This window comes from Sus scrofa, chromosome 15 (assembly GCF_054392235.1).
Source record: "Sus scrofa isolate SSC_HxYL_T2T_F1_AM1 chromosome 15, Sscrofa_HxYL_maternal_Yorkshire_Landrace_v2.0, whole genome shotgun sequence".
NCBI classification, from domain to species: Eukaryota; Metazoa; Chordata; class Mammalia; order Artiodactyla; family Suidae; genus Sus; species Sus scrofa.
In genome coordinates, this window is record NC_139397.1 from 52,244,766 (window position 1) to 52,265,180 (window position 20,415).

Consider the following 20,415-nt stretch of genomic DNA (forward strand, 5'->3'; position numbering starts at 1 on the left):
ATCAGGAAGATCCTGGCACCTAATGAACCATGTGCTTCTGTCCTTTCTCCAGAATCCATATTCGCCTCTCTCCGTCTGTCCTTGCACTGTCTCTGGACACGTGCCCATGATTTCTGCTGACTCCCTGACCTTTTTCTCCTCCACCCACAGGTGAAGTGCAGGGACTGCGGAGCCTTTGGACACAAAGCAAGTAGTGTCCGGTGCCCCATGAAGCGCTGGCAAGGGGCCCTGGCCCCCCAACCCTTGGGTTGCAGACTCGGGAAGGAGAATCTGGAACCACGGAAGCTTCAAGTCCTGCAGACCCTGAGGACCTGTAACCTGGCTGAGAGAGACAAGGAGCAGAGGCCACGGTGAGCCATGGGGGAGGTGGCACCAGGCTTTGGGATGAACGCGCTGCAGACTCTTCCCTCCTTTTCTACACCGTGAGTTCAGCCAGGTCTAGGAAGGGTGGGAACACTGAGGAGACAGGCAGGGGCTACATCCTCAGGGGGCCACACTCAGGAGTTCCTAATACGCCTCGAGGTCACTCCAGGGAGGTGGAGAACATATATATGCAGCTTTGTACATGAGAGGCACCCGAGCCAGAGAGACAAAGAGGAGGAGTGTCCTGGGAAAACCTGGAGGTGTCCCTGGAGGTGGGGGAAGGATGTGAGATGAGGGAAGAGGGGTTGGTACAACAGCCCCAAACTAGGAGAGGCCACGGGGTTGTCTGTCCCAAATGTGACAAGGAGATCTTGGGATCCTGCCGCTTAACGTGCTTTGTTCTGCAGGCAAGCGGGGCATCAGCTGAAGTTACTCCAGAGACTTCCTGGGAGACCACAGGGGCAGCAGTGGTGCTGGAAGGAAGTGACGGAATCCTGCGACTATGTGAGGGTGAGTCCCTGGGTCCCGCTCTCTCCCCTGGGCAACCCTGGTTGGCCTCCCTCTCCTCCTGTGGGAGGGAAGTTGTACCAGTCTTTCCCCACCAATGTGATCCCTCAGAGTAGTTTTCAGATGGCATTTTCCTGGGTTTCTTTGATTTGCATTCTGACTTGCAGGTCTGGCAGTGTGTGCTGTGGGGAAGTGGAGGTGATGATGCCAGTAGCGTCCTGTAAGTAGCCTCCCTCACGTTAGACCACATGGCTATAACTGTGACACATCCTGCAAAACTGTCCCTCAAAACTCTATTTGCCATCAGTGCCTGCAAAACACCAAGCTGTGTACAGTCCCTCGAAGAGGGGACAAAAAGCCTTGGTTCCTCTTTTTTTTAAACAAGAGGCACTGTTGGAATCTTTCTGTTTTCCTAGTTGATGTGTAAATGTATCCAGGTGATGCTGTCATGCTCGTTTTCATGCTCACCCCTGAGGTTGCATACCTCACCATGTAGAAATTGAATCCTGTGACTTGTGTGTCAGGTACTTTGCGTTTTTATTGGACGGTGAGGCAATTCTAATTTCAGTTGTTCTGTTTTGTCTTCTGCTACAGCATCCTCACAGGCCAATGCTCATCCAGCCACCCAAGAGGAAATCCCTCCTGGAACTGGAGCAGCCAAGTAGGCCACCTGTCAGGAAAGATGACCCGAACTCCACCCAGCCTTTGGTGGCTCTCGGCAGGAAAAGTCTGCTGCAGCACCCCCGCAGCAGCATCCAGGCTCCAGGCAAGAGATCTGCCCAGAGCTCCATCCAGCCTTGTCTGCACCCCCAAAAGAAACCTAGACTCAGCCCTGCAAGAACCCCCTGGAAGAACTTGCTGACATCAAACCTGGGGGCCTTCCAGCATCTCCAGCTTAATCGCACTACCACTGGATGTGGAACCACAGTGAAGCCCCACGTGACCAGGAAGACACCTGCCCAGCTGCAAAGCCCTGCCCCACAGCCTCCACTAGGCAGATCTGTCTCCAACACCATCCAAGCCTGCACCCCAGCCCAACCTCAGCCCACTAGCCTTGTTCCAGGCCAGCCTCTCAGGATGCTCTTCAGGAGAGTAGGCAAAGGCTGGTGGAACTGCAGGTACATGGGGCCTCCCCTGCCCCCGCCTGCTGAGAAGCCAGCCCCTCTGGCTCTGAGCCCCCCTGACTGCAGCGAGCCTGAGTGTCCCCGCACCCCAGGCTCCTGGAGTGTTCTCCACGAGGACCTTCAGGTGTCCTCTTCCTCCGAAGAGAGTGACTCGGAGGGAGACACCCATGGCCAGATGCCTCCCCCGCCTGCTGAGAAGCCAGCCCCTCTGGCTCTGAGCCCCCCTGACTGCAGCGAGCCTGAGTGTCCCCGCACCCCAGGCTCCTGGAGTGTTCTCCACGAGGACCTTCAGGTGTCCTCTTCCTCTGAAGAGAGTGACTGGGAGGGACATACCCATGGCCACTAAGACTGTCCTCCAGCCCCAGGTGCCCTGGAGGTGATGATTCCCTGAGGAGAGGAAGTCACAGGGAGCGGCCTGTCCCTATAAGTCAGTGGTTCTTCACTTCTGGTGGGTGCAAACCCAGACCAGACCCGGGGACATGCACCTGCAAACGCTGTGCTTTCTCAGGATGGAATTATGGGCATATTCCAATTGGTGCTTCCCAAACTGGAATGCCAAGTTTTTTTTTGTGAATCTAACCCCCTTTCAAGTCATTGCGATAAATATAGGAGTCAGTTGTCACTGTTGTGTTAGTAGGAAGCTATAGTGTTCTGTATTTGGTGGCAAATGTCTGAACTTTTGGAACCAGGCTACAGGACACAACTGTGTGCTTTGCAGAATGTGAGCGGTACCCTGTCCTGAGCTGAGACCTGTGGGCTCTGGGAGTTCACTCCTTGTAAATCCGGGTGGGGGGGAATTCCCAAGGTGCTTGGGTTATTATTTTTCATTAAATTTTACTTTTAAGCTTTGTTTTCAAAATTTGCTTCGATTTCAATAAAGTTCTCCTGTATAGGACACATTGTATGTGGTTTTCATTTCTCAGCCTTGGGGGTCATCTTAATGGTCATTTTGACTCAACACAGATTATGTAACTGAGAGGAAAGAGGAGCTTGGGATGCACTGAGGCTGAGGAAAAATACAGAGTCTCAGGCTCTCCCGGATCCCAGGGTCACTGTATGCGCATTCCCCATGTCCGGTGTGAGTTGCATGCATAGAAGATGGGAGAAGCATCACTGGGTTATTCTCACCCTGGCCACACTGGACTTGGGTGGGGGTTTTCATGTACTCGTGATGGCCCAGATGAGAAAGAATCTGAAAAAGAATGGATATATGTGTACACGTGTGGCCGATTCACTTTGCTGGACACCTGAAACTAACACGACTTTGTGAGTCACCTACACTCCAATAAAATTCATGAAAACCAAACAAATTGGGATGATAGAGGTCCTTCCACCTACCCAGGTGACAGCAGGCAGCTCATTATCCTTACTGGACCCCAAATATTCAGACGGAGTAAAACAAAACCTGGTTAAACAATCTCCTGCTTGCAAAAAAAAAAAAAAGAAAGAAAATAGCCTTTCAAATAGCCCAGGGGAAAAAAAAGATAATGAAAGGCTTGGGGACTCCTGGGAGAAGCCCTGAATGGCAGGACCACGCTTAGGGGTAGAGGGGACAGTGGCCTGGCCTGCCACCGGACACTCAAATGTTTTCAGCAAGAGGGTGGGGTGGGTGACTGGGTGGGACCCCCTGTCAGGAAAGCAGGACTCGGACTCACATGGTCCCACTGGGGGTTCAGGAGCCTGGCCTGCTGCCTGTGTTGAGCACGACCTCCGAGTGCTACAGCAGCCTTGGCGACCAGCTGAGGTGTCCCGCCACCTGGCTGTCCAGCGCCCTCAGTGTCAGGACAGCTCAGTGGCTGGGTCTCCACCACTGCAGTTCAGGGAGTCATGCTCTGTGCTCCGGGATTGTCCGGGGTGGAACAGGTCAGCACACGGAGATCTGGGGCTCTCTTGGAAGCCTTGGAAGTTCAAGATTGTGCAGGTGGCCAGAGAGCTCCCTCTGTACCTTACAATGGAGCTGCAGGTGGGCAGGGACCCCTGAGGGACACAGTTTCCTGAAACTCGGGCAGTCCTAGGACACCCTGCAAATCCCTTGACAGCAAAGGTGGCCGGGGCTCCCCATCCAATCTAGAAAAATCCTGGATGCTCTGGCTGAAGGTAAACATCCCCCTACCCTTCCATGTGGAAAAGAGTCCTTTCTTGGCATCTGACTTTATTTAGAACACAACACAGACTTTGGCGTATCTAGGATGTCATATGCAAACCCTACAGACATTAAATTGTCTTCTTGTTTATGAAGAGCGTCCAATTCACTGGTGTCATTATGAAGGGTGTTCCGGAAGACATACATACACAAGGACACCGCCAGTTTCCTGAGGTAACCCTGAGTCCTTTCTGGTCAGAGAACCCCACTTTATCATCCTAGGGCCCCTCTAGGGGCAAGAACTTACCCTCACCATCTGGGAGGGGGCCTTATGGGATGCCCTCGGCCTACACAAGCCTCTAAAACTCCCCTCTAAAGTCCCCTCAAGCATCCCATGCACACGTGTGTTGCTTTGAAAGATGGAGGGAGGGCATCCTTGGCCCTCCAGAGCTACACCTTGTTTTCTAACTTCACTGGGTGGCGGGGGTGTGTGTGTGTGTGTGTGTGGCAAATGTGTAATATTGCTCTTGGTTTTCTAGAAAGCGTCCCCACCTGCCCCTGTGTCCTCAGTATTTTCTACTTCAGCTCAGAACCAGGAAGCCAACACCGCCAGAAACTGAGGTGCACCCTAGGACCACTGGAGCCAATGTTCTCTGTCCCCTCACTGGCCTAAGAGATCACGCTGCTGCTCTGGAAGACACAGAAGTGCCCACCAGCCCACCAGCAACCACAGGCTTTTCAAAGTCCTGCAGGAAGCTCTCAACCTGGTATACGTCACCCACAAAATCATCCATCATAACAACAAAAACAGAGGAAGAATATTACTAATAAATACTAATAATGATGAGTGCTACTAATAAAACACTAGTAAAAATAATGACTAACCTTCACAACAAAATTTAAGGGCCATCCGAAAGATAACAATAATACCACCACTATTAATGGCAACAAAATAAACCTAGAGTGATGGGAGATAAGAGCACAGATTGTCCTGTATGAATGACAAGGCAGTAATTCCAGGTCTCATGAGATATTTTGGCTTCAGAGTCCAAGGTCTGCACAAAGAAAAAAATTAAGGCAGAAAATAGGAGCAAAAGCGAAGAGAAAAACAAGGAGGGGAAAGACATGAGAGAGCACGAAACACAGGCACTAACAAATCTCACAGGGATGTCCCAAGGGACAGAGGGACTTTGGTCCTGAGCCTGCCTATCCCTCCACACCCACCAGTTTCCCACGTCCCAGCCCCGGAACGGCAAGCAGGGGCTGCAGGACCCCAGAACCATACCCAGTCCCCATCCTCAGGTGCCCTGGGGTCCGGAAGTCTCTCTTCTGCCTATTCTCAGTGCAGCTACAGGAAGGGGTCAGCGACAGTTGTATGGGGACCAGCAGGGGGCAGCACAGGCCAACACTGGTGGGTCAAGAGCTCATGACCCAGCAGTGCCATTGCAGGCATATATCCAGAGAAAACCATAAGAGAAACACTACTTCAGAGGAAAGCTGCAATCGCCCCAGTAGATCACGGCAGGACTACAGGACTAGACGCCAAGATATGGGAGCAATCAACATGTCCATTGAAAAAGGACTGGACAAAGAAGATGTGGAAGACACATAGCATCACATATTACCCAAGACGTGAAAGCATTATCACCAGGTGGATTCCAGACTTAGTAGGCTCTGTGTGGGAGGCCTCCTGGAATGTTGCAGTTCCCCTCAACGTCATGTGACTTTGCCACGTGACTGGATCAGGCGGGAGAAGGCGGTTCCCCCATGGTCTCTGGCGAGGGAGGCCCGCTTTCAGGCCGCACATTCAGTCCTGGAGCCTGGAGAGCAGCCACCTTTCTGAGACTCTCCCGACAGACAGGGGCTACCCGGCTGCATTGCAGGCCTGACGGGACTTCGTTGCTCGGCTAATCCCTCGGAGAACCCCACCAGCGGACACACGGTTCGTCCCGAGGCTCAAGGGTTTGGGGCCTGGGTTCTCGCCCTGTGGGCTTTGGTCAACCATTCCTCCTGGCCGTGGTGGATTGTTTGGGGATGACGAAGACCCTTGGGGGCCCAAATCCCCTGCTTATGCTTGGCACCAGCCTCTTGGCTTTCTCTCACTCCCCAGCCTGTGGAGAGGCTGTTAAGCCGCTGGGACCCCCTGCTCGTTCCTGACGGGTGCACTGGGCGCTTTGTGAGAGGACGCCTTCTCTGCTGTCCTTTGCTCTCCTCCTTGGGGTTTGCACTTCTGTGCCATTGTGGGGCAGGTTTGGTGTTGCACACACGCGTGTCGCCCAGAGAGGGAAGCCTGTTGTCAAAGCGATCTCCAGACTTCCTCACTCAACGGGAGAGGCGTCCTTGAAAGCTCTCGATCCAAGAACGGGCATGCCAGTGTGCACCAGGCCAGGGTCAGGCAAGAAGGGGAACATACCCCCACCCCGCCCCCTTTCCTCATCCCCCAATTCAGCTGCATCTTCTCCAAGGGAGCCTGGGGAACAGCCACTTTTTGAGAAGCTCTTGGAGGACAGGAGGTACACGGCTGGGTTTCGGGTCTGATGCGATCGGGTTCTCGGGCGAATCCCTCGGAGAAATCCAGCAGCAGACAGTCAGTCCTGTGGCTGAACGTGTGGGCCTGGATCCTCTGCCTTGCCATCTTGACTTTCTTCATTCCGGTATCCTTCCCGGCAGAAGAGGCGAGAGGTTCTCTGTGTCGAGGCAGCCGTTTGAAGGACAGCAGGATGGACAAAAGACCCTGGACGCCAGGGCCTCTGCATTTCCTCAGTCACCAAGCTGTGGAGGCGCTTTACCATCGGAGCCCCCCTGCCGCTTGGGGACGAATCCACGGGTCTCTTCTGTGAAGGGGGGTGTTGCCTTCTGTCCTTCGCTTTCCTCCCTCAACGTTTGCACTTCTGTGCCTTTGGGGAGCGTGGTGGGTGTTGCGCAGAGGAGTGCAGGCAAGAGATGCAAGCGTTTTCCCCAGGTGGATTCCAGACTTAGTAGGCTCGGTGTGGGAGGCCCCCTGGAATGTTGCAGTTCCCCTCAAGGTCATGTGACTTTGCCACGTGACTGGATCAGGCGGGAGAAGGCGGTTCCCCCATGGTCCCTTGCGAGGGAGGCCCGCTTTCAGGCCGCACATTCAGTCCTGGAGCCTGGAGAGCAGCCACCTTTCTGAGACTCTCCCGACAGACAGGGGCTACCCGGCTGCATTGCAGGCCTGACGGGACTTCGTTGCTCGGCTAATCCCTCGGAGAACCCCACCAGCGGACACACGGTTCGTCCCGAGGCTCAAGGGTTTGGGGCCTGGGTTCTCGCCCCGTGGGCTTTGGTCAACCATTCCTCCTGGCCGTGGTGGATTGTTTGGGGATGACGAAGACCCTTGGGGGCCCAAATCCCCTGCTTATGCTTGGCACCAGCCTCTTGGCTTTCTCTCACTCCCCAGCCTGTGGAGAGGCTGTTAAGCCGCTGGGACCCCCTGCTCGTTCCTGACGGGTGCACTGGGCGCTTTGTGAGAGGACGCCTTCTCTGCTGTCCTTTGCTCTCCTCCTTGGGGTTTGCACTTCTGTGCCATTGTGGGGCAGGTTTGGTGTTGCACACACGCGTGTCGCCCAGAGAGGGAAGCCTGTTGTCAAAGCGATCTCCAGACTTCCTCACTCAACGGGAGAGGCGTCCTTGAAAGCTCTCGATCCAAGAACGGGCATGCCAGTGTGCACCAGGCCAGGGTCAGGCAAGAAGGGGAACATACCCCCACCCCGCCCCCTTTCCTCATCCCCCAATTCAGCTGCATCTTCTCCAAGGGAGCCTGGGGAACAGCCACTTTTTGAGAAGCTCTTGGAGGACAGGAGGTACACGGCTGGGTTTCGGGTCTGATGCGATCGGGTTCTCGGGCGAATCCCTCGGAGAAATCCAGCAGCAGACAGTCAGTCCTGTGGCTGAACGTGTGGGCCTGGATCCTCTGCCTTGCCATCTTGACTTTCTTCATTCCGGTATCCTTCCCGGCAGAAGAGGCGAGAGGTTCTCTGTGTCGAGGCAGCCGTTTGAAGGACAGCAGGATGGACAAAAGACCCTGGACGCCAGGGCCTCTGCATTTCCTCAGTCACCAAGCTGTGGAGGCGCTTTACCATCGGAGCCCCCCTGCCGCTTGGGGACGAATCCACGGGTCTCTTCTGTGAAGGGGGGTGTTGCCTTCTGTCCTTCGCTTTCCTCCCTCAACGTTTGCACTTCTGTGCCTTTGGGGAGCGTGGTGGGTGTTGCGCAGAGGAGTGCAGGCAAGAGATGCAAGCGTTTTCCCCAGGTGGATTCCAGACTTAGTAGGCTCGGTGTGGGAGGCCCCCTGGAATGTTGCAGTTCCCCTCAAGGTCATGTGACTTTGCCACGTGACTGGATCAGGCGGGAGAAGGCGGTTCCCCCATGGTCCCTTGCGAGGGAGGCCCGCTTTCAGGCCGCACATTCAGTCCTGGAGCCTGGAGAGCAGCCACTTTTCTGAGACTCTCCCGACAGACAGGGGCTACCCGGCTGCATTGCAGGCCTGACGGGACTTCGTTGCTCGGCTAATCCCTCGGAGAACCCCACCAGCGGACACACGGTTCGTCCCGAGGCTCAAGGGTTTGGGGCCTGGGTTCTCGCCCCGTGGGCTTTGGTCAACCATTCCTCCTGGCCGTGGTGGATTGTTTGGGGATGACGAAGACCCTTGGGGGCCCAAATCCCCTGCTTATGCTTGGCACCAGCCTCTTGGCTTTCTCTCACTCCCCAGCCTGTGGAGAGGCTGTTAAGCCGCTGGGACCCCCTGCTCGTTCCTGACGGGTGCACTGGGCGCTTTGTGAGAGGACGCCTTCTCTGCTGTCCTTTGCTCTCCTCCTTGGGGTTTGCACTTCTGTGCCATTGTGGGGCAGGTTTGGTGTTGCACACACGCGTGTCGCCCAGAGAGGGAAGCCTGTTGTCAAAGCGATCTCCAGACTTCCTCACTCAACGGGAGAGGCGTCCTTGAAAGCTCTCGATCCAAGAACGGGCATGCCAGTGTGCACCAGGCCAGGGTCAGGCAAGAAGGGGAACATACCCCCACCCCGCCCCCTTTCCTCATCCCCCAATTCAGCTGCATCTTCTCCAAGGGAGCCTGGGGAACAGCCACTTTTTGAGAAGCTCTTGGAGGACAGGAGGTACACGGCTGGGTTTCGGGTCTGATGCGATCGGGTTCTCGGGCGAATCCCTCGGAGAAATCCAGCAGCAGACAGTCAGTCCTGTGGCTGAACGTGTGGGCCTGGATCCTCTGCCTTGCCATCTTGACTTTCTTCATTCCGGTATCCTTCCCGGCAGAAGAGGCGAGAGGTTCTCTGTGTCGAGGCAGCCGTTTGAAGGACAGCAGGATGGACAAAAGACCCTGGACGCCAGGGCCTCTGCATTTCCTCAGTCACCAAGCTGTGGAGGCGCTTTACCATCGGAGCCCCCCTGCCGCTTGGGGACGAATCCACGGGTCTCTTCTGTGAAGGGGGGTGTTGCCTTCTGTCCTTCGCTTTCCTCCCTCAACGTTTGCACTTCTGTGCCTTTGGGGAGCGTGGTGGGTGTTGCGCAGAGGAGTGCAGGCAAGAGATGCAAGCGTTTTCCCCAGGTGGATTCCAGACTTAGTAGGCTCGGTGTGGGAGGCCCCCTGGAATGTTGCAGTTCCCCTCAAGGTCATGTGACTTTGCCATGTGACTGGATCAGGCGGGAGAAGGCGGTTCCCCCATGGTCCCTTGCGAGGGAGGCCCGCTTTCAGGCCGCACATTCAGTCCTGGAGCCTGGAGAGCAGCCACCTTTCTGAGACTCTCCCGACAGACAGGGGCTACCCGGCTGCATTGCAGGCCTGACGGGACTTCGTTGCTCGGCTAATCCCTCGGAGAACCCCACCAGCGGACACACGGTTCGTCCCGAGGCTCAAGGGTTTGGGGCCTGGGTTCTCGCCCCGTGGGCTTTGGTCAACCATTCCTCCTGGCCGTGGTGGATTGTTTGGGGATGACGAAGACCCTTGGGGGCCCAAATCCCCTGCTTATGCTTGGCACCAGCCTCTTGGCTTTCTCTCACTCCCCAGCCTGTGGAGAGGCTGTTAAGCCGCTGGGACCCCCTGCTCGTTCCTGACGGGTGCACTGGGCGCTTTGTGAGAGGACGCCTTCTCTGCTGTCCTTTGCTCTCCTCCTTGGGGTTTGCACTTCTGTGCCATTGTGGGGCAGGTTTGGTGTTGCACACACGCGTGTCGCCCAGAGAGGGAAGCCTGTTGTCAAAGCGATCTCCAGACTTCCTCACTCAACGGGAGAGGCGTCCTTGAAAGCTCTCGATCCAAGAACGGGCATGCCAATGTGCACCAGGCCAGGGTCAGGCAAGAAGGGGAACATACCCCCACCCCGCCCCCTTTCCTCATCCCCCAATTCAGCTGCATCTTCTCCAAGGGAGCCTGGGGAACAGCCACTTTTTGAGAAGCTCTTGGAGGACAGGAGGTACACGGCTGGGTTTCGGGTCTGATGCGATCGGGTTCTCGGGCGAATCCCTCGGAGAAATCCAGCAGCAGACAGTCAGTCCTGTGGCTGAACGTGTGGGCCTGGATCCTCTGCCTTGCCATCTTGACTTTCTTCATTCCGGTATCCTTCCCGGCAGAAGAGGCGAGAGGTTCTCTGTGTCGAGGCAGCCGTTTGAAGGACAGCAGGATGGACAAAAGACCCTGGACGCCAGGGCCTCTGCATTTCCTCAGTCACCAAGCTGTGGAGGCGCTTTACCATCGGAGCCCCCCTGCCGCTTGGGGACGAATCCACGGGTCTCTTCTGTGAAGGGGGGTGTTGCCTTCTGTCCTTCGCTTTCCTCCCTCAACGTTTGCACTTCTGTGCCTTTGGGGAGCATGGTGGCTGTTGCGCAGAGGAGTGCAGGCAAGAGATGCAAGCGTTTTCCCCAGGTGGATTCCAGACTTAGTAGGCTCGGTGTGGGAGGCCCCCTGGAATGTTGCAGTTCCCCTCAAGGTCATGTGACTTTGCCACGTGACTGGATCAGGCGGGAGAAGGCGGTTCCCCCATGGTCCCTTGCGAGGGAGGCCCGCTTTCAGGCCGCACATTCAGTCCTGGAGCCGGGAGGGCAGCCACCTTTCTGAGTCCCTTTGGGGCCTGGGATCTCACCCTTGGGATGCTCACTCTGGTCTTTCATCATCGCATTTTCTTCTTTTTCATCTTAGCATTCTTTATGGCAGTTGTGTATATTTATTAGTGGAGAAAACTTTTACGGGCCCAAATCAGCTCCTTATCGTGGTCTCCTTTCTCTTGGCTTTTTCTCACCTCCCAGCCTGTGGAGAGGCAGTTTTCCAAGTTATGCACTGGGGGCTTTGTGAAAGGATGTCTTCCCTTCTGTCCTTTGCTTTCCTCCTTGTGGTTTGCACTTCTGTGCCATTGTGGGATATGTTTGGTTTTGCACAGATGAGTGTATCTGGAGATGCAAGCATTTTCTCAAACAAATTCCAGACTTCATCGCTCAAAGTGAAATGATTCCATGACAACTGTCGATCCAATAATGTCGTGTGACTTTGCCACAGGACTTGGTCAGGCAAGAAAGGGCAGGTACCTCCTCCACCCTGCACCCTCTCCTCATCCACCTTTTCAGCTGATTCTTCTGCAAGGGACCCTGGGCGTCACCACCTTTCTTGTTCTTAGGCTATTCCCTTGGAGAAATTCAGCAATACAAAGTCTTGTGGTTAAATATGCTGGCTCTTATTCTTTCCTTGGAAACTTACTCTTTTCTTTTGTGAATCTCTTTTTTTTGTAGTAGAAGAGCTTATTTCTGCATTTATCAATATATTTTTCCATCCATTCATACATCAGTACCCTTGGTACCACTAATTTTCTTTCTCACCTACCAATCTGTTGATACTTTTGACACATTTGGCCCCCTCTGTTTTGTTGGGGTTTTTTTGGTTTTTTTTCCTCCAGTGATCCTTTGGTCTCTTCACTGACGGGGTGTTTCTTCTGCTCTCCTCTACTCTTCTCTCCTTTTTTTTTGTTTTTGTTTTTTTGTTTTTCTTCGCTTCTCTGCTTTTCTGTGAGTTTCTATGCGTTGTATACATGAGTATCTTCGACCAATACTAGTTTTTCTCATGGTGCACTCCATATGTAATAGACTCAATGTGACTGGTCTCCTTGATGGTGTAGAACACTGAAATGCCATGTCAATTTGTAGCAGAATAGGCTCAGACAAGTACGTGCAGTTCCCCCGTTGCCCTTTCCTCATCCACATTCACAGTTTCATATGTTGCATTCAAATGCGTCCAGCAGCCACTTTGTGGAGCATTCCCTGATAGACAGGAGGTACACAACTGGTTTCCATTTTTTATTTAATTTTTTATTCAGATAATCCTTTGGATTCCACCTGTACACAAGTAGGTCATCATTTTGCCCAACATATGGACATGGATTATCTAAATTGGTACCTGGAATGTTTTCTTTCCTTTATCATTCAATAGAAGATTTTCTGTGTCAAAAAATACATCGCAAGCCACTTGAACATAAAAGTGCTCGGCACCACAATCTCTGGTTGTTTTCTCTTACCAACCTGAGACCCTTTCACCAGTTAGGCCCCCTGGTGTTTCCCATCACACATTTACTGGTCTGTTTTCTGAAGAGATGTGTGTTAGTCTGCCCTTCAATTTCCTCTCACCTTTTTCAGTCCTTTGTTTGCTTGCTTGCTTGTTTGTTTGTTTGTTTTGTGTTCCACAGATGAGTCAAGTCCAGATTTTGGTCTTTTTATAGGTGCCTTGATGATGTTTTAGGTTCAAAAGTGGCCACTCTCCTTGACCGATTAGGAAAAGCTAAAGGCCATGTGACTTTGGGTTAGACGACACCTGGAGAGCTAAGGGCCATTTCCCCTTGAAACTACCTCAAACACCAAGAATGCTTTATTTCCTCCACTTGAGGTATTTCACACACACACACCCCCCCGATCTTTTGGAATATAGTGAAAGATAGGAGAAACTATGCTTAATTTTGTCATCGTTTGCTTTACATTTGGCATGCAGCATATCTCTCCAGGGAAGAAAATTTTAGTAATGATACATAACGACTTGGCTTGTCAATAGGTTAGGTTTTGCTTATCATATTATTTGTAAAATTAAATAACATTGACTATTCATATTCGATGTTTAATTTGTATAATACTAGATTTCAAATTTTGTAAACATTATTCATGCTCACCACCAAAATATTCCTTATTCTCTGTCTCCACATATTAGAGCTCATTTACCATGTGCCTTTGTCCACAAGCTTCCTTTCAAGTATCCTCTGTTCTCTTCTGTGGGCCTGTGGGGGTTTTTTTGGTCATTTGGTTTGTTCATGGAGCGCGTGGTTTATTTCCTTTTTATTTGGTCTGAGCATTCTAAATAGAAGTGAAGCCTTTTGCATCTGAGTTACTTCATCAGCCTCATAACAGTAAGGTTCCTTTGTTGGTGAAAGTAACAACATTTCAACTTATTGGTGGCTGGATAGATTTCTATTGACTATATGTACTATTTTTCATCACCCATGTTTCTGTTGATTGGACACTTTGTTAAAGAGCAAATTGCCTTTGTTTTCTTCTAGGCGTTTTACTGTTTCAGGTTTTATGCAAATCTTTAACTCCTTTTAAGTTGAGTTTCAGGTGTTGTGTCAGAGAATGATCTAGATAATTTAATTTCAGTAGGAATTCTGAGAACAGAGGCTGACAAATACATCTTTCTGAATGCTGTTATTACGTGAGGATTCAAACGCTAAGGAGTTTAGCATCCTGGCACACTGAAGTTGGCACTGGAGGAGCAGTTATGAAAACTTGTTGGGACCGTCTTTGGGCATTGAATGCCTAGGAAATTACTTGCTCATCCTTGGTTCAAAGGTGGCTTTCACATTATTAGTAACTAGGCAAAAACACAATACTTTTCAGAAAACAGTCCAGATCCTCAGCAGTGAATCTTCTAATCGCATAGAGAATAAAATAATTATTTTCAGTGAATTTTTATTTGAAAATTTCATTCTCTGATATTGAATACGAGAGTCAGAACTTTAAGAGGTTATGATACTTGGTTTTGATTTTCAAGCGTCTGTGCCATGATAGTACAGGTAGCCTTCCCATAGCATAATTATTTGTGTCCACGTGGGGAAATCTTGTCTTCTTTTATCTCTTAGATTGCATTGTGGGACACATAAACATAGTCTCTCAAATTAGTCTTCCAAGGATGCAAATCTAAATTCAGAGTTCTGCCTGGAACTTCTAACAAAGCCAGGGTCCTAACCTGTGGGCGGGTAATCAGGAGACAACGGGGAACTGTCTGGGCAGGAGGAGTCAAAGTGTCAGAAACCTGGATGTGTTTATTGGCCGTGAGGTCCCCCGGACCATTATTTGGGACAGGGCGGACCTGGGTGACTTGTGTCTCTGCCTGAATTTCAAAGTTTTCTCTCTTTATACAGAGACAATCCACAAATTAAGATTGACTCTCCAAGGAGCTGTGGACGATGGCCAGTCGTTGCACACAGTCTAGGACCTGGAGATCCTGTCAAGCCCAGAAAGCAACGAAGCGACCCCCAGGACCAGGGGGTCAGAGGGCTCCTGCACCACAGGATGAAGACCCTAGGGTACGTGCGGGTCGAGACCATGGGGAATCAGGGGTGGCTTGGGCTCCAGAGTCAGGGTTTGGACCTGGAATGTCCCGGCGGCTCCATCACTCACTTGTCCATTCCCACCCAAAGGCAGTTGCCTTGGGATCTGCTCCTCAGGCAACCAGGGCCAGAACCAGCTGACCCTTCCTTAGTGTTATGTCCTGCCTGGTCTTATCCAAACCTTCCCATCTGGGTCTTTCTGTTCCCGCTGAGACCTCCAGCCCTTCCTCTTGAGATGCTCCCTAACAAAGGCAGTGGGAAGCCCCAGAGTATCAGGAAGATCCTGGCACCTAATGAACCATGTGCTTCTGTCCTTTCTCCAGAATCCATATTCGCCTCTCTCCGTCTGTCCTTGCACTGTCTCTGGACACGTGCCCATGATTTCTGCTGACTCCCTGACCTTTTTCTCCTCCACCCACAGGTGAAGTGCAGGGACTGCGGAGCCTTTGGACACAAAGCAAGTAGTGTCCGGTGCCCCATGAAGCGCTGGCAAGGGGCCCTGGCCCCCCAACCCTTGGGTTGCAGACTCGGGAAGGAGAATCTGGAACCACGGAAGCTTCAAGTCCTGCAGACCCTGAGGACCTGTAACCTGGCTGAGAGAGACAAGGAGCAGAGGCCACGGTGAGCCATGGGGGAGGTGGCACCAGGCTTTGGGATGAACGCGCTGCAGACTCTTCCCTCCTTTTCTACACCGTGAGTTCAGCCAGGTCTAGGAAGGGTGGGAACACTGAGGAGACAGGCAGGGGCTACATCCTCAGGGGGCCACACTCAGGAGTTCCTAATACGCCTCGAGGTCACTCCAGGGAGGTGGAGAACATACATATGCAGCTTTGTACATGAGAGGCACCCGAGCCAGAGAGACAAAGAGGAGGAGTGTCCTGGGAAAACCTGGAGGTGTCCCTGGAGGTGGGGGAAGGATGTGAGATGAGGGAAGAGGGGTTGGTACAACAGCCCCAAACTAGGAGAGGCCACGGGGTTGTCTGTCCCAAATGTGACAAGGAGATCTTGGGATCCTGCCGCTTAACGTGCTTTGTTCTGCAGGCAAGCGGGGCATCAGCTGAAGTTACTCCAGAGACTTCCTGGGAGACCACAGGGGCAGCAGTGGTGCTGGAAGGAAGTGACGGAATCCTGCGACTATGTGAGGGTGAGTCCCCGGGTCCCGCTCTCTCCCCTGGGCAACCCTGGTTGGCCTCCCTCTCCTCCTGTGGGAGGGAAGTTGTACCAGTCTTTCCCCACCAATGTGATCCCTCAGAGTAGTTTTCAGATGGCATTTTCCTGGGTTTCTTTGATTTGCATTCTGACTTGCAGGTCTGGCAGTGTGTGCTGTGGGGAAGTGGAGGTGATGATGCCAGTAGCGTCCTGTAAGTAGCCTCCCTCACGTTAGACCACATGGCTATAACTGTGACACATCCTGCAAAACTGTCCCTCAAAACTCTATTTGCCATCAGTGCCTGCAAAACACCAAGCTGTGTACAGTCCCTCGAAGAGGGGACAAAAAGCCTTGGTTCCTCTTTTTTTTAAACAAGAGGCACTGTTGGAATCTTTCTGTTTTCCTAGTTGATGTGTAAATGTATCCAGGTGATGCTGTCATGCTCGTTTTCATGCTCACCCCTGAGGTTGCATACCTCACCATGTAGAAATTGAATCCTGTGACTTGTGTGTCAGGTACTTTGCGTTTTTATTGGACGGTGAGGCAATTCTAATTTCAGTTGTTCTGTTTTGTCTTCTGCTACAGCATCCTCACAGGCCAATGCTCATCCAGCCACCCAAGAGGAAATCCCTCCTGGAACTGGAGCAGCCAAGTAGGCCACCTGTCAGGAAAGATGACCCGAACTCCACCCAGCCTTTGGTGGCTCTCGGCAGGAAAAGTCTGCTGCAGCACCCCCGCAGCAGCATCCAGGCTCCAGGCAAGAGATCTGCCCAGAGCTCCATCCAGCCTTGTCTGCACCCCCAAAAGAAACCTAGACTCAGCCCTGCAAGAACCCCCTGGAAGAACTTGCTGACATCAAACCTGGGGGCCTTCCAGCATCTCCAGCTTAATCGCACTACCACTGGATGTGGAACCACAGTGAAGCCCCACGTGACCAGGAAGACACCTGCCCAGCTGCCAAGCCCTGCCCCACAGCCTCCACTAGGCAGATCTGTCTCCAACACCATCCAAGCCTGCACCCCAGCCCAACCTCAGCCCACTAGCCTTGTTCCAGGCCAGCCTCTCAGGATGCTCTTCAGGAGAGTAGGCAAAGGCTGGTGGAACTGCAGGTACATGGGGCCTCCCCTGCCCCCGCCTGCTGAGAAGCCAGCCCCTCTGGCTCTGAGCCCCCCTGACTGCAGCGAGCCTGAGTGTCCCCGCACCCCAGGCTCCTGGAGTGTTCTCCACGAGGACCTTCAGGTGTCCTCTTCCTCCGAAGAGAGTGACTGGGAGGGACATACCCATGGCCACTAAGACTGTCCTCCAGCCCCAGGTGCCCTGGAGGTGATGATTCCCTGAGGAGAGGAAGTCACAGGGAGCGGCCTGTCCCTATAAGTCAGTGGTTCTTCACTTCTGGTGGGTGCAAACCCAGACCAGACCCGGGGACATGCACCTGCAAACGCTGTGCTTTCTCAGGATGGAATTATGGGCATATTCCAATTGGTGCTTCCCAAACTGGAATGCCAAGTTTTTTTTTGTGAATCTAACCCCCTTTCAAGTCATTGCGATAAATATAGGAGTCAGTTGTCACTGTTGTGTTAGTAGGAAGCTATAGTGTTCTGTATTTGGTGGCAAATGTCTGAACTTTTGGAACCAGGCTACAGGACACAACTGTGTGCTTTGCAGAATGTGAGCGGTACCCTGTCCTGAGCTGAGACCTGTGGGCTCTGGGAGTTCACTCCTTGTAAATCCGGGTGGGGGGGAATTCCCAAGGTGCTTGGGTTATTATTTTTCATTAAATTTTACTTTTAAGCTTTGTTTTCAAAATTTGCTTCGATTTCAATAAAGTTCTCCTGTATAGGACACATTGTATGTGGTTTTCATTTCTCAGCCTTGGGGGTCATCTTAATGGTCATTTTGACTCAACACAGATTATGTAACTGAGAGGAAAGAGGAGCTTGGGATGCACTGAGGCTGAGGAAAAATACAGAGTCTCAGGCTCTCCCGGATCCCAGGGTCACTGTATGCGCATTCCCCATGTCCGGTGTGAGTTGCATGCATAGAAGATGGGAGAAGCATCACTGGGTTATTCTCACCCTGGCCACACTGGACTTGGGTGGGGGTTTTCATGTACTCGTGATGGCCCAGATGAGAAAGAATCTGAAAATAATGGATATATGTGTACACGTGTGGCCGATTCACTTTGCTGGACACCTGAAACTAACACGACCTTGTGAGTCACCTACACTCCAATAAAATTCATGAAAACCAAACAAATCGGGATGATAGAGGTCCTTCCACCTACCCAGGTGACAGCAGGCAGCTCATTATCCTTACTGGACCCCAAATATTCAGACGGAGTAAAGCAAAACCTGGTTAAACAATCTCCTGCTTGCAAAAAAAAAAAAAGAAAGAAAATAGCCTTTCAAATAGCCCAGGGGAAAAAAAAGATAATGAAAGGCTTGGGGACTCCTGGGAGAAGCCCTGAATGGCAGGACCACGCTTAGGGGTAGAGGGGACAGTGGCCTGGCCTGCCACCGGACACTCAAATGTTTTCAGCAAGAGGGTGGGGTGGGTGACTGGGTGGGACCCCCTGTCAGGAAAGCAGGACTCGGACTCACATGGTCCCACTGGGGGTTCAGGAGCCTGGCCTGCTGCCTGTGTTGAGCACGACCTCCGAGTGCTACAGCAGCCTTGGCGACCAGCTGAGGTGTCCCGCCACCTGGCTGTCCAGCGCCCTCAGTGTCAGGACAGCTCAGTGGCTGGGTCTCCACCACTGCAGTTCAGGGAGTCATGCTCTGTGCTCCGGGATTGTCCGGGGTGGAACAGGTCAGCACACGGAGATCTGGGGCTCTCTTGGAAGCCTTGGAAGTTCAAGATTGTGCAGGTGGCCAGAGAGCTCCCTCTGTACCTTACAATGGAGCTGCAGGTGGGCAGGGACCCCTGAGGGACACAGTTTCCTGAAACTCGGGCAGTCCTAGGACACCCTGCAAATCCCTTGACAGCAAAGGTGGCCGGGGCTCCCCATCCAATCTAGAAAAATCCTGGATGCTCTGGCTGAAGGTAAACATCCCCCTACCCTTCCATGTGGAAAAGAGTCCTTTCTTGGCATCTGACTTTATTTAGAACACAACACAGACTTTGGCGTATCTAGGATGTCATATGCAAACCCTACAGACATTAAATTGTCTTCTTGTTTATGAAGAGCGTCCAATTCACTGGTGTCATTATGAAGGGTGTTCCGGAAGACATACATACACAAGGACACCGCCAGTTTCCTGAGGTAACCCTGAGTCCTTTCTGGTCAGAGAACCCCACTTTATCATCCTAGGGCCCCTCTAGGGGCAAGAACTTACCCTCACCATCTGGGAGGGGGCCTTATGGGATGCCCTCGGCCTACACAAGCCTCTAAAACTCCCCTCTAAAGTCCCCTCAAGCATCCCATGCACACGTGTGTTGCTTTGAAAGATGGAGGGAGGGCATCCTTGGCCCTCCAGAGCTACACCTTGTTTTCTAACTTCACTGGGTGGCGGGGGTGTGTGTGTGTGTGTGTGTGTGGCAAATGTGTAATATTGCTCTTGGTTTTCTAGAAAGCGTCCCCACCTGCCCCTGTGTCCTCAGTATTTTCTACTTCAGCTCAGAACCAGGAAGCCAACACCGCCAGAAACTGAGGTGCACCCTAGGACCACTGGAGCCAATGTTCTCTGTCCCCTCACTGGCCTAAGAGATCACGCTGCTGCTCTGGAAGACACAGAAGTGCCCACCAGCCCACCAGCAACCACAGGCTTTTCAAAGTCCTGCAGGAAGCTCTCAACCTGGTATACGTCACCCACAAAATCATCCATCATAACAACAAAAACAGAGGAAGAATATTACTAATAAATACTAATAATGATGAGTGCTACTAATAAAACACTAGTAAAAATAATGACTAACCTTCACAACAAAATTTAAGGGCCATCCGAAAGATAACAATAATACCACCACTATTAATGGCAACAAAATAAACCTAGAGTGATGGGAGATAAGAGCACAGATTGTCCTGTATGAATGACAAGGCAGTAATTCCAGGTCTCATGAGATATTTTGGCTTCAGAGTCCAAGGTCTGCACAAAGAAAAAAATTAAGGCAGAAAATAGGAGCAAAAGCGAAGAGAAAAACAAGGAGGGGAAAGACATGAGAGAGCACGAAACACAGGCACTAACAAATCTCACAGGGATGTCCCAAGGGACAGAGGGACTTTGGTCCTGAGCCTGCCTATCCCTCCACACCCACCAGTTTCCCACGTCCCAGCCCCGGAACGGCAAGCAGGGGCTGCAGGACCCCAGAACCATACCCAGTCCCCATCCTCAGGTGCCCTGGGGTCCGGAAGTCTCTCTTCTGCCTATTCTCAGTGCAGCTACAGGAAGGGGTCAGCGACAGTTGTATGGGGACCAGCAGGGGGCAGCACAGGCCAACACTGGTGGGTCAAGAGCTCATGACCCAGCAGTGCCATTGCAGGCATATATCCAGAGAAAACCATAAGAGAAACACTACTTCAGAGGAAAGCTGCAATCGCCCCAGTAGATCACGGCAGGACTACAGGACTAGACGCCAAGATAT

At 52.3% G+C, this 20,415-nt stretch overlaps 2 protein-coding genes across 2 annotated transcripts; both read left to right on the forward strand.

Annotated features, from left to right (window-relative positions):
• Positions 1-207: 207 nt before the first annotated feature.
• LOC146395845 (protein FAM90A26-like) lies at positions 208-2,340 on the forward strand. The gene is made up of 3 exons (XM_084998586.1): positions 208-350; positions 771-873; positions 1,465-2,340. The coding sequence occupies exons 1-3, from the start codon at positions 208-210 to the stop codon at positions 2,338-2,340; spliced, it is 1,122 nt and encodes a 373-aa protein (XP_084854712.1).
• Positions 2,341-14,540: 12,200 nt separating this feature from the next.
• On the forward strand, positions 14,541-17,127 carry LOC146395846 (protein FAM90A12-like). Its single transcript, XM_084998587.1, has 4 exons — positions 14,541-14,660; positions 15,106-15,305; positions 15,726-15,828; positions 16,420-17,127. Exons 1-4 carry the CDS (start codon positions 14,541-14,543, stop codon positions 17,125-17,127), a joined length of 1,131 nt encoding a protein of 376 aa, XP_084854713.1.
• Positions 17,128-20,415: the final 3,288 nt, after the last annotated feature.

Bases quoted from the DNA above. Each gene is read 5' to 3' on its own strand.
- LOC146395845 (XM_084998586.1), top strand. From the start codon at position 208: ATGAAGCGCTGGCAAGGGGCCCTGGCCCCCCAACCCTTGGGTTGCAGA. The intron at 351-770 runs GTGAGCCATGGG...TTTGTTCTGCAG, and splicing joins GACAAGGAGCAGAGGCCACG to GCAAGCGGGGCATCAGCTGA. The intron at 874-1,464 runs GTGAGTCCCTGG...CTTCTGCTACAG, and splicing joins AATCCTGCGACTATGTGAGG to CATCCTCACAGGCCAATGCT.
- LOC146395846 (XM_084998587.1), top strand. From the start codon at position 14,541: ATGGCCAGTCGTTGCACACAGTCTAGGACCTGGAGATCCTGTCAAGCC. The intron at 14,661-15,105 runs GTACGTGCGGGT...CTCCACCCACAG, and splicing joins CACAGGATGAAGACCCTAGG to GTGAAGTGCAGGGACTGCGG. The intron at 15,829-16,419 runs GTGAGTCCCCGG...CTTCTGCTACAG, and splicing joins AATCCTGCGACTATGTGAGG to CATCCTCACAGGCCAATGCT.